Genomic DNA, 14,202 nt, shown 5'->3' with positions numbered 1-14,202 from the left:
CGGTCGAGGACGCGCTGATGACTCTGACTGATGTCATGAATGGACTCGCAGAGAAGCCACTGAACGGTCGAGCTGCGCTGGTTTTGGACGCACCCGGCATCTCGCTGGTGTCTGACGCGTCTCCATGTCAAGACTCGGTTGTGTCTGACAGTGAATATAATCGTTTTAAATTGACCACAACCACCTAATTGGGGCCTTGCAGTTGCTGCGAGAACCACTGGATATTATGTGACATGCTGTCAGTTAAAGTCGACGGATTAAGGGCTATTTGGGTAAAAAAAAAATCCCTTATTTTACACAGATAATGGTTGTAGACAAATAACAAATAAGGATAATTTTAAATCGTAACAACAGAAGCAATAACATTTTTGCTGTTTTACTGGCGCAATACCCTTAACAATTTTGAATACCCTTTTTATTTTAGTTTTTTTATGAATTGGGATAAAGGGGGTAGAGTAAATAAGATCATTCTTTCTTTTTCTGCTCATTTTCATTAAAAACAGCAGAATAGTTAATTATCTTAAGTTTAAATCTACTATTGCAACTTAAGTCACACCTGTAGTCATTAATATCTGCAATAAATAATTTTTTCATTCTATACTGACACCACAACCTCAAGTATCTACCAATACAGACATTTTACACATTTTAAACTGTGAAAATATGAACGCATTTAGCACCTACAGCCATTTCAAAACGCCATTCTGCTCCCATAAAGAAGACATTTAAATGTATTTACATTCTGTTGATTGCTACTGTATATGTGGGATTTTTGGATTTTTATTGGACTTAACTTTTTGATCCTTCTGAGACCCGATACAGGGATTTTGACCAATACAATCCTCCTGTATCATATCAGCTCATCCCTCGTGATATAATAACCCATACATGAGCTCTTGTTTTGTTGTTTTGAGTACTATGTGGACGATGTGTGCATCACTAACTGTGTCTGTGTCCAAAAGAACAAGTCAAAATCCATAACTTGCCGTCAATTGGATTGTCCTGGCTTCAGTGTGAGGGTGTCAGACACATGTGCTGCTCTGTCCTGTGATGCAGAGAATATGTTTTTAACTGTGTGTATGTCCTGGCAATTTGGACTTGGAAGAACGTTCAAACACCTCCACAAATCTAAACAATTTGTAGTAGAGTCACTCCATCCTGTTTATCGCGTTGGACCATCAACGCGCATTCTCGCTTTTCATTACAATTCCCTGGCCTACATTGATTTTGGAGCCCCAGTTTTAAGGAGTTATTGGGGGCAAGTAGAGGAGAGCAGTGAGTGATGGCCTCCCCCGATTGCTCCTTTGATAGTGTGCTGCGGGGGCCCAGGGTCGTCATTTCCAGTCACGGAGAGCGGGTTTGTGGGACTTGGCTGACCTTTTCTGACCAGACTGTGTATGTAGCCTCCTGACCCAGTGTCGAGTCTTGTGTCTGAATGATTACTCAAGTTGTCTTTGCCCTTCTTTTTTTATGTCTCAGAAATAACTTTCTCAGTGTTGCACAAGTAAGTTCTGGTGTCGTTGTTATGAAGTGGCCACGGGTCGTGACGTGGTCTTCAGGAATCTGAACTCCCATTTTTTTAAACCTGAGACGTTTTGTAAACAGAAGGTCACAGAAGTCACCTGTAAACCAACAATACCAGCCACACTGGTGGAATGACCTACCAGAACATGACCTACCCTGTCTGTCTTCAAGAAGTTCTTGAAGACCTAGCACTTCCAAGAGCATCTTCTGTCCTAGCACTTACCCTACCCCTACCCCCTTCTTCTGCACCATCTACTTCTGCACTCTCACCCGCTTGTCAGTCCACTGTTCCTATCTGGTGGACTTCTTTCCAAGACTTCTATGTCGCTTATTCCTCTTTTGTAAGGCTCTTTGGATAAAAGCGTCTGCTCAATGCTTAAATGTAAAATGTAGATTTACAAAAGTAAGACCTGAAAGTAGCGATTGAGACCATTAACTCCTCTGGAAAATGATCATTATATTCTTGTTTCCTGGTTGGCTTCAGGGGGGAACTGGACAACTCTGTTGTCTGTTTCTTTTGCATGGTTGTTCTTATTGTGGTGTTGGATTCATTTGGAGATTTATTTATTTAAAGAGTGGAAGTCGTCTTCTTCTACAGCCAGACACCCCTTTGACCAGGGGTGTCAAACGTACAGCCCGCGGCCCGGAATCGGCCCACCAGAGGGTCCATTCCGGATGAATTTGTGAAATACTATATTATTGTTTTGTGCCTCTTGGAGATCCACTGTCAACTGTACGTTGTAATGCACATGTCCTAATGGTCAACTTAGGCATAATATTGTTCAAAATTGCATTTATTTTTCTCAAGAAATCTTTCAAGGTTGTTTTGTAAAAACAGAATACTTTGGAGTCCTTGTTGTTTATAGGTTATTATGCTGTTATTTTACTGCCTGCTTTAGACTGTATTAGCTGTCAGTCACATGTTGTCCACTATTTTCCTCAAAATGGGAACATAATTTTACAAAATTGACATTATGTGCTGTTGCAGAAGACCCAAATTTAGCAATTAAGACTGCTAACTCTTCAGGAAACTATTTTTAAATCAAATCGATTTCGATTTTTTCAACCAACAGCATAACCGCAACTTTTCTCCTACTTCCGAGGCTTCACTTTCCAAAACAGGAGGCTACTTCCATATTTATATCTATACAGGCTACGCTACAGTATAACACGAAGCCTGGAGTGTCATGTCTCTCACACACACACAAAAGGGGGGTATTTTATAGGATGTGTATTCATATTTTAAAATCCCGGCCTCTGGGCTACTCCTGGGCTGCTAATTGGTCGTGGCGTTTTTCTCTTGAATTAAGTTCAGAGAGCGTCTCGCTGACGAAGCCGCTGTTCAGCTAATGTCACAATCGCAACCATCTGGACGTCGTACGACATCAAAGGGGTGGAAGAAGGAGCGTAAACAAACCCCAGACAACAGTTTACTGGCATCCAGTCGTTTCTCGCTCATTCTCCTCTCACAAGCTTGATATCGCTGACGTCCCACGGCGAGAGGAAGTCTTAAACTGGACGTTCATTTACTTGATTTCTTGACATGGGAGTTTTGCTGAGGTGGTGGGGGCTGCAGCATTCCTCTTTTGTCTTCCTCCTTTTAAAGCAGAGTCATGCAGTAAGTTATGTGGTGGCACAGTGTTTGATAAAATAGGTCAGGTTTTGAGCCTCCACAGTCTTTTTCTGTGTCGCTCTTCAACAGACAATTTAAAAAAACAACAACTTCTAAAGCTTCACTTGAACTTTAATTTGAGGTGGTGGACGTGGAGACGGATGTGTCCCGAAGATGGAGATGGCTCTGTCCCCACTCGTGTCCTGCATTGCGACCAGACTCGCGTTGATTTAGTGTGTGTGTGTGTGTAGGAGTCTTTGCTGCTGTGATGCTGCGGCTGCCTCTGTACCAGGCTGTACTGCTGCAGAGACGAGCACAGGGAGGCACAGACCGACGGGACAAGACACCATCATCGCAGGGAGAGAGGCTGAAAGAGAGAGGGACACATCCCAAAATGTAGATAGAGGCAGATGACAAGTTCGAGTAAAGTCTGCAGCATCGTCTTTTTCCTCTGCCTTCTGCTGCAGCAGCACCAAATGCTTTCCTCTCAGGACACAACTACGTACGAGATAATTCCCCTGTGCTTTTTTGTGTGCGGCATGGATGGACGGATTGTTAATCAGTGTTAATGAAGCACGACTGGGAGCGACTGCCAGAGCTGACAGGAAACCCTCTGGGCTCCATGATGGGCACAAATATGCCCCGGTCGCCTTCTGTTGATTATTCCCCCTTGTGCCTCCTCATGCCCAACCTCTCAGTCAAGGTGGCAGCGATGAGCGTCGCTGCCTGCAGGGTGCCACCGCCGGGCACTGCGGGGGTTTAGTACACACACACAACTGACGGGTTCAGGTGTCTGGGGGCAGCGTGGAGCGTGGATTTCTCCAGTCTAACGTGAAAATGGCTCATCTTAAAGTTCTCGACTGTATGATTAACAACAACTGGGGCCTCATCTGCAATCTCTACTGCGCCTGGAACGATCAGGTCAGCTCACCCTACAATTCATTCAGTTGAAGTCATTATGTTGTTTTTGCTTTTGGGCCACAAAGTTGGGTGTCTTGCCGGGTTTGTGTGTTTTTTCTCCGGGTTTTCCTCAATCCAAAAACGTGCAATATTGGGATTAGGTAAAATGGTTACTCTAAATTAATTGTGACAGTGCAAGTGGATGGTTGTTTGTCTCTATATGTCTCCCTGTGATGGACTGGCAATCTGTCCAGGGCGTGACCCAGCATATTGGCACAACAACCCCTCATGGCCTCCATGTGGAGGATAAAGTGTTAGAAAATGGATGGATGTATGTTTTCCCAATACTGATCTTAAGTGTCGCGTTGGAATTGATCTGGACTTTTTTATCTGATTGGAGATCGGCAAACACAAGCGTCGGGTGTTGACGTACGCTCTCACGTATGAGAGAGTTGACACACGCTCTCATACGTGTGTACTATTAGAATGTGGATTACTGACTCAATGAGCTGTCGCACACTGCGGTAACTTTACAACTCTTGTTGGTATTCGTGCAGAAAGTCAACGTGAAAGCACTCCGCCGTTTTGGCTGAATGCCGTGTTGCGCCACATCCACAGGGTTTGGTTTATCTAACAAATGGCGAGTTGTGCTGTACGACTCCGCTATCTCGGCAAATACAATATCGGATTTAGGATCTGGTATTGGCAGATACTCAGTATTTAAAAGATTAGTTTGGGAGCTGGGGCCAACATGCCCGATAACACTGGCAAAGACACAAAGTCTTTGTATTCAAGAGTCCTTGCTGGTGTGGCTGAATGTGCAACATATTTGGGTTTAATTTACCTGTATTTTGATTTTGTTTCACCTCTCCCTGTCTTTTTTCACAAGCTCTTCTTCCTTCCTTCCTTCCTTCCTTCCTTCCTTCCTTCCTTCCTTCCTTCCTTCCTTCCTCCCTCTGTGTCCCCTGCTGCTCCCTGGAGTTCTCCAGGAAAGGCATGCCTGACATCTCAAGTATTAATAGCCGGCATTCATTCAGTAGTGCAGCGTGGAAATGGAGACCGTGGAGTGCTTGGCACGCTGACCCCTGAGTGTCCCTGCTCTCGCATACCAAGTCCGGCATAGAGGCTTCATGTGGCTCAGCCTCTCAATGTTTCAGTCTTATCACAACCATTTAATAAGTGATTCTTGGACTGGAATCACTTTCCTTTTTTTGGCTCCACTACAAATACAACTGAAGAGATTTCTGTCAGTGAAACTGCGTCTTTCACAAACGTGAAAATATTTACCCCGTATTACATTCAAGTGTTGTGATCAAAGCCTGGCTACAGTGGAATCTGTCCTCTATTAATGAGACGACATGTTAAAAGTGCAAGGGGTGTAAAGGTCAGAGTTTTTATTTGGGAGCTCACATCCGCACGCATGAATGTGTCCTCCCTGTCATACAGTGGTCTTTGTGGTGTCTTTCGTGTCTGCGTCCATCTGTCTCCATATGCACTGAAGTCGACTTGGCACCCTCGCTCACACTTCATATCTCTGACATGCCTTTTTGGCTTTTTCACTGGATCCTCGCACAGACGAGTCATTGTTTCCTGCACCACACGTCCCCTCCTCCTCCTCCTCCTCTTTTTCATTTTGCCATGGAATGTCTGATGTTGAGGAGTAAAACAAAAAAAAAAGTCTGGTCCAGAAAGTGCTCTCAGGCCTGTCCCTTTCCCCTAATTTAATTTAATTTAATTTTAGCAGTGTTGAAAATTGTTTGTGTCCCAGGCCGAACTGATAGGCCTCTGTTTCCAGCAGAGATCCTTAAAGAACGGCCTTTGTGCAGCAGCAGCAACAGAGGCCTCATGAAATATTTACAGGCCGACACCTGGTACGAGACAGGAGCCAGGGAATCAACACGACTGCCACCAATAACTGTGAGGCCACGGCTCTATTAATATGCCACCCTGTGGAGAGTTGGTGCGCTCGATCGGTTACATGTTCACAAAACAATCCAAATGTAGTCCAAAAATCTAAAAATTATCATCAGACGGTGAGAATATTTAAAGTTGCAGTCCCAACGTTATTAGAGAAACAGAATCTCATGTGGATTTTTGACCAGTTCATCCTCCACTGTTTGTTTCTTTGTTGATCCACCACTGGATTATACTTTCAAATTTGACGTTTGCTCTAACACAACATCGTCCCTAAATGATGAGATAGAACTCTTGCCTTTGCAGCAAGATGACCTTGGTTTAGGACCCGGTCAGAACCAGGGTCCTTTCTGCATGGAGTTTGCATGTTTGCATGTTCTCCTCTTTCCACAGTCCAAAAACATGCAAAAGGGGGTTTAGGTAAATTGGACACTCTAAATTTAAGTGTGAAAGTGAGAGTGAATGGTTGTTTGTCTCTATGTGTCCCTGTGATGGACCCTGCCTATTGCCCTATGTTAGCAGAGATTGGCACAGCACCCCCCCGTGACCCTCATGTGGAGGATAAAGCGGTAGAAGATGGATGGACTTTTTTGTTCACGCGCAAATCTCAGAGATTTCAAAACAACAACAACAACGTTGATATCCTTTCATTGGTGAAAGGTTGACTGGTGAATGGGGGTTAGGTTGAAAATCTGGGGACATCATCAGTCGTGCTCCTCTAGATCTTTCACTCTATTACACCCTCACCAGAGGCGGCCAGCTAAAGGGTGATCAGTCCTGAGCCTGCATCCCAAGCCCAGTTATTCTTGAGTCAAGTGGCGTACATCTCACTGAGAATGTTTTTTCTTTTTTTAACTAAAACAACTATATACAGCATCACTGCACTTCTATTTATGTGGAATGTGCTCAGGCGTGGGGGGGTTAAACAAGAACGTCTGAATGTCAGAGGGTGCGCTGTCACAACCCTGCGCTGTCAGGATCCTCAAAGAGCAACCCGGGATTAATAATTCATACATGAGAAAACCAATTATACAGGGCCTTCGCTCGCATCTGGGTGGGTCGGTGGTGGGGTGGGCGGCCCTGGGGACTCTAATTGGCCCACCTGCTCTCTGTCTCAGGGAGGGGTGAGCCGAGGTGGCTGGCTGGCTGGATTTTTTTTTTATGTGCATGTTCTCTCTCTTTGTTTGGATTCCCCTGGCTCGCTGCTTTTAAAATGGGGGGAGTGGCGGCTTCGCCCAGTGAGGACTACGTCGCCTGACATCTTTGTAGTGATGGACCACACCCAACTCAGCAGGAAGGGCTTTCCTTGTGTCCTTGTGTCCTTTTATTGCTGTCTCGGACCTTATCCACGTGAAACAGAACTTTCCCCGATACAGTCTTTTTCTTTTTCGTTCTTAAAAACACAAATCCCACCCCCAAAAGGACTCAAAATGCTGTTATACACAGCCTGCACACTGTGTACAAACTCCAAATATAATGCCGCTTTTCCACTACATGGTCCCGCCATGACTCGACTCGCCTCGGCACGGCACTTTTGTTTTGCTTTTCCATCAGTGATATATTCCAAGCGAGCTGAGCCGATACTTAAATGTGACGTGGACAGACTTCTGGCCACTGATTGTTCAGAGAGTGTCGTCATTGGAAGAGTCATCAGCGCGACGTCCGACACAATTGACACAATGTCCAACTAATCAGTTAAAAAAATCCCCGAAATCGTGCCTTAGTCTCCAACATTTAGCAAAGGGAATGTCTAAAATGTCAATATCTAACAGAGGACTCTATAGGAGTGTATTTTGCAACAGCACTACTGAAAGCCGGTGATTGATCGTGAGTTCAAATCACGAGCACGTTCAGTGGTATTTCAGTTCAGTGACTGTGCAGGAAGTACTGAACGATTCTGTCAACAAATCTTTTTTAATCCGCTGATTCTAATGATTCAGTTACACCCAAAACAGCTTTAAGTCACATGGCTTTACAAGTCACTAGTTTGTGTGTTTGTGTTGCTGTGATGACTCCGCCAACTGTGTCGAGGCGTGGTGTGGTGGGACCATGTAGTGGAAAAGCACCAAGAGAAGACAAAGATAGTGACGTCGAATGCAAGAACAAGAGCTTGAATAAAGTTGTAAATTTGTTATATACATAAAAATATACTTTTCTTTTCATCGTGGGAGCCGTTTTCCAAAAATAGCACAAGGTAGTTAGTGCTCCCAAAACACTACTTCCATGTGGGTAAAAAAGCCAATATGATACAGTCTTTGGTGCTTTCTTTGTTTAAGGGAGGATTATTCTTGAGAATTTGAGTGATAATGTTGTGAAACAATAACAATGCAACATAGTTTCTAGTGGTCATAATTAAAACACTTTAAAAACCGGGGTTATGTAGATCAGGTTGTTTTTAAACAAAAACAGAATAGTCTGGGTGTAGCCTTGGAGAAGTGATGAATGAAAAAACAACAACTGATTTGACAAACAATTTTCCACTTGATCAACTTGAGTTTTTGCAGAAATACCAAAGAATTCAAGCTTCTCAGAAATGAATTTTTTTGGCCTGAATTATCTTTGGGAGAATTCTGTGTTTTTGTACCAAAACCCTTGTTTGGACAGTGAGTCTGGCCTCTGATGTGCATCAGTCCACTATCATCTGGTGTATGTCTGTGTGTTTGTCCCCTTTTCTCTCTCCTCTCTCCTCTCTCTCCATTTCTTCTTTGTGAGGAGGAATTCCAGGCTGTTGGTCCGCACAATTGTCCCCCATTAGCATTTGAAAGCAGCCCTGAGGGCGAGGGGGGGAGAAAGGGAGGGAACACGACAGCCATAAAACTTCCAAATCAAAACTTTAATCAGCATCATGCTATAGCACATGTGTCTATGTGGCACACAATTCCCTTAGGGAAGCCTTTCATGCTCTTAATTCCTCCGTTGGTGAGCTCTGGATGTTTTTTCTGTCTGGTTTTATTCTCGGACACTGTTGAATTTTTTTTAAACTTTGTATTTTCATTGTATTCAACTGATATTGTTTGTGCTCTTGATTTTGAAATATCAAGGAATCTGAAGGATTTGCTACACTGTATGAAATATAATATAATTCACAAAAAAATCATATAATCAATAAAATTGACTCATAAAAGGAAGATGACATCATGCAATACGTTTTATAGATATCAAAGAACTGTGGTTTGTTGCATTTATGACATTTAAGAAGTACTAAAAGGACAAACTATTTACATTTCATAGCCGTTTTTACCTGTTTACATGGGAAAACACCAGAAAAAGACAGTGTTGGCACGTGTAGGCCTTTTTTATTGCTCTCATACTTCCTACTGCATATTTTTAGTAGCCCAAATATGAAAACACTTTCATTTATCGCCTTGATCTTTAAATAACAAGTAACAAAAATGTATTGTATAAATAACGTTTCTTTTGAGCCTCAGGTTGCACACCTCTGGTCTACACCAAAATATGAAGACTAAAGAGAAGAAAATGACCATAGTCTAAAAAAAGTCCTTCAGGTCTGATCCTGTGGCTGGTTCACATGAGTTTAAGGACCTTTAAACACAAGAACATTTTTTTATTGGTTTTTATCCAATGGGAACCCTAAACCCAGGTCCCAGAGTGAACAAATCTCAACATTTTTGAAAAACAACAACCTGTACACAACTTGATGTCATAGCCCCACCCCTCCCCTGTTGTCGTCGTCTTATTCTTGCGTTTATAGTTTGCACAGAGCACATCTTGCACATCTTCTTGTAGGAAGACTTTTGTTGATTGAAACAAGAAAAAGACTGTAAAGGGAAAGTTTTATTTTGTTGCCATGTTTATTCTTATAGCCTTTCTTATTAAGTAGGACTTACCTTACCTGATTCTGCATTATGATTCACATGCAGATGATCTGATCTTATTTGAGACCTCAAAATCACCAGACATCAGAAAGATGTGTGGGGAAAATGAAGACACAAAATGTGCCAACACAAGAGAAAGAGAGAAAATAAGATGCACCGAGGCAGCAAACCGTGACGTATCACTTGACTCACCTCCCACAGCGACAGGTTAATGTTTATACACAGAGGGCAGGTTTTAAGCTCCGTGACATAAGATACACAAACCTCTGACTTGCACCTTGAAACATTTTCGACAGGATCCGGTTTCACGCAGCACTCAGCACTTATTAGAAACATGTTTTTTTTGTGCTCTAGTTAATTTCTACACTGTCTAATGATTTATAGAAGCCGTTTGACAAAAGAGTGCTTACGTGAACGTGTTAATGTATAAAGACGGCTAAATTATAAACGAGAGAAAAAAAAGAGTTCGATGTGCCGAGTCGTGTCAGAAAACCCCTGCTTTGTCTAATATTTGCTGAGTCATTGTCACTCTCATGCAGCTGCAGGTTGGGGGGGGGGGGTTTCTTCATCAAACACTCTGGACACGTTTGCCCGTGGCTGTAAATTTGAGCCCGCTACATTCTTCAGTCCTCAGCTGATTTTCTTTTTTTTGTTGTAGTGAGGAGCGACGTGAACAGAATGCTGATTCACCTCACGCTGCCACACTTAAACACCCCTCACCCACTCCCCCTCCCCCCACTGCGTCCACATGGAGACATAATCCCCACGTCGCATGTGCACACAGCACCGCAGTGACGAGGTTACTCCTCTGAAAATGGATAATAAACCTCCCGAGACTCGCGTCAACAAACACACACACACACACACACACACACACACACACACAGAGAGAGAGGGAGACACCTTGTCCTTGGGGTGTAACCTTGGTAACACATAAAAAAAATGTTTTCAAGCTGGTTATAATTTTACGAGCCAGATTAAGAGGGAAATAGAGAGTGGAGTCTCTCCTCCTCTCCTCTGCCTGGTGATAAACCTGCTCAGAAAAGATGCAGCAGCTCTTTGGTGCAATGCAGGCAGAGCTGGGAGGAGCCTCGCCCGTGTGTGTGTGAGGTGTTGTTTTCATTTACAAGTGTTCTCACTCTGGGTCTCTCGAGGTGAGGTTGTAAAAATATGACGGGCAGATTGGCAGAGCCATAGTTGCTATGGTGATGATTTTTTTTGACGTTATGATTATTAGAATTTCCAGAACTAGAGCAGCAGTCATATCTGTGTGTCGTGTGTGTGTGTGTGTGTCGTGTGTGTGGCACATCTCCTCTCTCCTTTTAGCCGACTCAGAGCGGTTACATCATGTAAGACGGTGTCAGAGGACGGTGTGGAGCGGGGTGGGGGGGGTGGCGAGAATCCCACTGCAGAGCCACATCTATAAACAAATCAATCCATAGATCGCTGGTGTATCAGTATCAGTGACCCACACGTTTATCCTCTCCAATTATAACTGTTGTCACAACAAATAACAACAAAGCCCATCTTCATTTCTTATTTACAATAATCTGATCGACTTTTTAGGGGAATAATCTGCAGCAATGTTTGAATAAATCTGTCACGACCGCTCCTGCTCTCTCATAACACTGTTGCTGCGTCTGAGTTATTTTCCTGTTTTCTGCTCCAGAAACAGCAGTGACAGTGTGACAGTGAGGGGGGGCTTTAATGTGCTTCCTTTTCAGTGATGTAACATCGTCACTAATTTCCAGATTAATAGATTTAGTGGTTTGGTGCATAAAATGTCAAAAAAACCTGTTGGATCAGTGTTTCCTAGACCTAATTTTCAAACATCAACAAACCCAAAATAAACCTTTTAACACCTTAAAGCCTCAAAATGTGCGCAAACATTAAAAAGGGTCAGAAAATTATCCCGTTTTGCAGTTGCTTAATTTACTGCATGCTAACATATTGTTTTAACAAATTAAACACTGTAGTTGTACACAAATTTGAAATTTAAACAGGACAAAAAATGGAAACTAAACTATGTACAGGTGGGTTTTTCCAACTCTCTCCTCTCTGGTGACAAAGATGCTGATTCTGCAGCTTCCTGCAGCAGCGCGATTGAAATTACCGTAATAACCACACGTTGGCTTTGCCGTGCAACTTCTCAGCTTTTCAGGAACCGCTCGAAATGTCTGCAGTGCGCTCAGTGTTAAAGGGTTTTAAAACAGTTTTAATGATTTCTTTGTCATTTGGAGCAGAGAAACAAGAAAATATTCACGTTAAGAAGTGGAACAATCAGAGAACTTGTTGTTCCACACCTCTGTTCCTCTGATGGCACGATTAGGGACGAGCTGAGCCTTCATTTACTCCTCAACTGTGATGAATTACACACAGTTGTAAAGGTAAATGACCGTACGTCTCCACATGCTTCTGCAAAGCCATTCCACTGCCGTTGGCTTTTATTCTTTAAAACGGGCCCCGTGCATGTGTGCACACATACATGCCAGAGAGAGTGGCTCATCCGTCTGACTGACTGTTTACTGTGGCGACGGAGAATGCAGTGGACACTCCCTCCACAGTTAAACGGGGCCCTGAGGATGATTAGAAAACAGTGTAATGGAGGCAGACAAAGAGAGGACAGTGCGCGTGGATCGCAATGAGACAGAGAGAGTAGAGCTCGGGACCCTGAGGTGAACGCCGCCGCGTGCTGTGAGGTGTAACGGACGGGACGTAACAGAATGCGACGGGAGATGGAAGGAAAGCGAGGAAAAGATGATTTTTTCTTTTTTTTATTGTTTCCAGCTGAGTCCGGGTGTGGTCACCGAGGCCCGGAGACCTGCTGTGTCCAATTCTGCTGCGAGTCCTCCTTCACAGTCTCCAGCCCATCTGCCAAATGTGTTCTCTCTGCGTGTGTGTCTTATTTTTGTTTTGTATTTCCCACATATGGTCGCACACGTGTCTGCTTTAATGGCGATTTCATTGAGATGTTGTGATACTGTTATTATTTCACAACGTAATATTTACATGTCGGGGACTCAGCTGCAGATTGTGAGCAGCAACTGTTTGTTTACGTTTACATTTCGTGACATCTCCGTGTTATTATTTAGCGACTTTACAGACGACAAATATACCGACTTTCTGTCATAAATGTCAATACTCATGAGTGAGATCCATCTAACTGTATTTACTGCGGGCGGAGCGTGGGACGCTCACCGAACACTGATCTGTTTGGTTTATTCAAGTGAAAATAGGTTTTGTTTTGAAATCTCTAAAGACAGGACGTGTTCTAGTGATATCTAGTGTCTTTTAAGACTCACTTAAGTTACTTTTCATTGACAGTAGTTTGTAAAACTGTTAAACAATCTCCAAACACAAGAAAATGAATGACAGCACAAGAGAGAGCTGGGAATATGATGTCAACGCGAGGCAGACGTTTTCAAAAAATACCGTTTCAAGTCCTAAAATGCTGTCTCCCTGTGGACGGGCCCTTACTAAAGACACCAGTGTGTGCGGTGCAGACTTTGATGTTGTTTGGATAAAAACATGTAAGACATAGCAGCACCCACGAGAAATGAGAAAATCCAGAAAATAATAGTATGTATTTCCAGGCTGTATATCGAATTGGACACTTCCACTGTGAGTCCTGTTGTTTGCTGTGACTACCAGCAGCTTTTGACAGGTTTTATTGTCCGCCGAGGGTCCGCTAAGGTAGAGTGACAGGTCCGTGCGACGTCCAACCCCACACGTCTCCACAGAGTCATCGGTGTTGTGTCTTTCCATGACTGGGTTTTAAGAATTACCTTTCACACACACACACACAAAAAATACTTTGTTTTTCCAAAACATTACTTGTATTTGTCATTCTTTAAAAACATAATTTAAGAGGTTATACAAGTGTATAATCAGGTAGAAAATGGCACAAAAGCATCCAGAGCAGCCAAAGGTCCAAACAGTTACGGGAAGAAAACCGGGATCCAGATGGACGTTGAAAAAAAAAAAAAGCTCCATTGGTGACTTAATGTGGCTCAGATTAGCTTGTATTAGTCAAAGTAAATTAGAAAGTGTGGATTCAATTACGCAAAAAGTTGCTTCCTCTGACAAAGGGGGCTCAGGAATTGTCTTTTTTGACATATGGACGATGATGAGAGTGTCACTGACATGCACGTAGCCGCAGAGCGTTTAAAAAAACACAGCTTTAAAACCCAAAGTATGTAGCCCTCACCGCACAGGCCTCCTCTGGCAGCCTGTCGGTGCAGTCCTCGGTCATGTGGTTTCTACTTCTCTCTCATCGCTTCATTATTCAATTATGTAGTAAAACACATGTTGAAGTTCACATTAACCGCACCGAGGGTCCCCTGATGGGACGAGAGCAATAAAGATCAACCTGAGGCTCTTGTATCGTGCTCCGTCAGGAGCGCTGAGGCTCTGGTT

The 14,202-nt window shown here is 43.4% G+C and overlaps 2 protein-coding genes across 4 annotated transcripts in view; both read left to right on the top strand.

The window, feature by feature from the left end:
• Window positions 1-14,202, top strand: part of apodb (apolipoprotein Db) — a 313,363-nt gene that overhangs the window by 229,337 nt on the left and 69,824 nt on the right. The gene's annotated exons all lie outside the window — the stretch shown is intronic.
• The window catches only part of LOC131470795 (rho GTPase-activating protein 21-B), an 87,915-nt gene that overhangs the window by 8,647 nt on the left and 65,066 nt on the right, over window positions 1-14,202 (top strand). The window contains exon 1 of one of the 2 annotated variants that reach the window (XM_058646802.1): window positions 3,217-4,057. The exons of the other annotated variant lie outside the window; for it this stretch is intronic. Coding sequence (XP_058502785.1) covers window positions 3,974-4,057 — 84 coding nt within the window. The 5' untranslated portion in view covers window positions 3,217-3,973. Of the gene's footprint in view, window positions 1-3,216; window positions 4,058-14,202 lie in introns of those variants that run through there. 2 annotated transcript variants of the gene reach the window in all.

The sequence above is a fragment of the Solea solea genome, chromosome 1 (assembly GCF_958295425.1).
Source record: "Solea solea chromosome 1, fSolSol10.1, whole genome shotgun sequence".
Taxonomy (NCBI): Eukaryota; Metazoa; Chordata; class Actinopteri; order Pleuronectiformes; family Soleidae; genus Solea; species Solea solea.
Note: the sequence above shows the minus strand (reverse complement) of the source record. Positions and strands in the feature narration are given on the sequence as shown.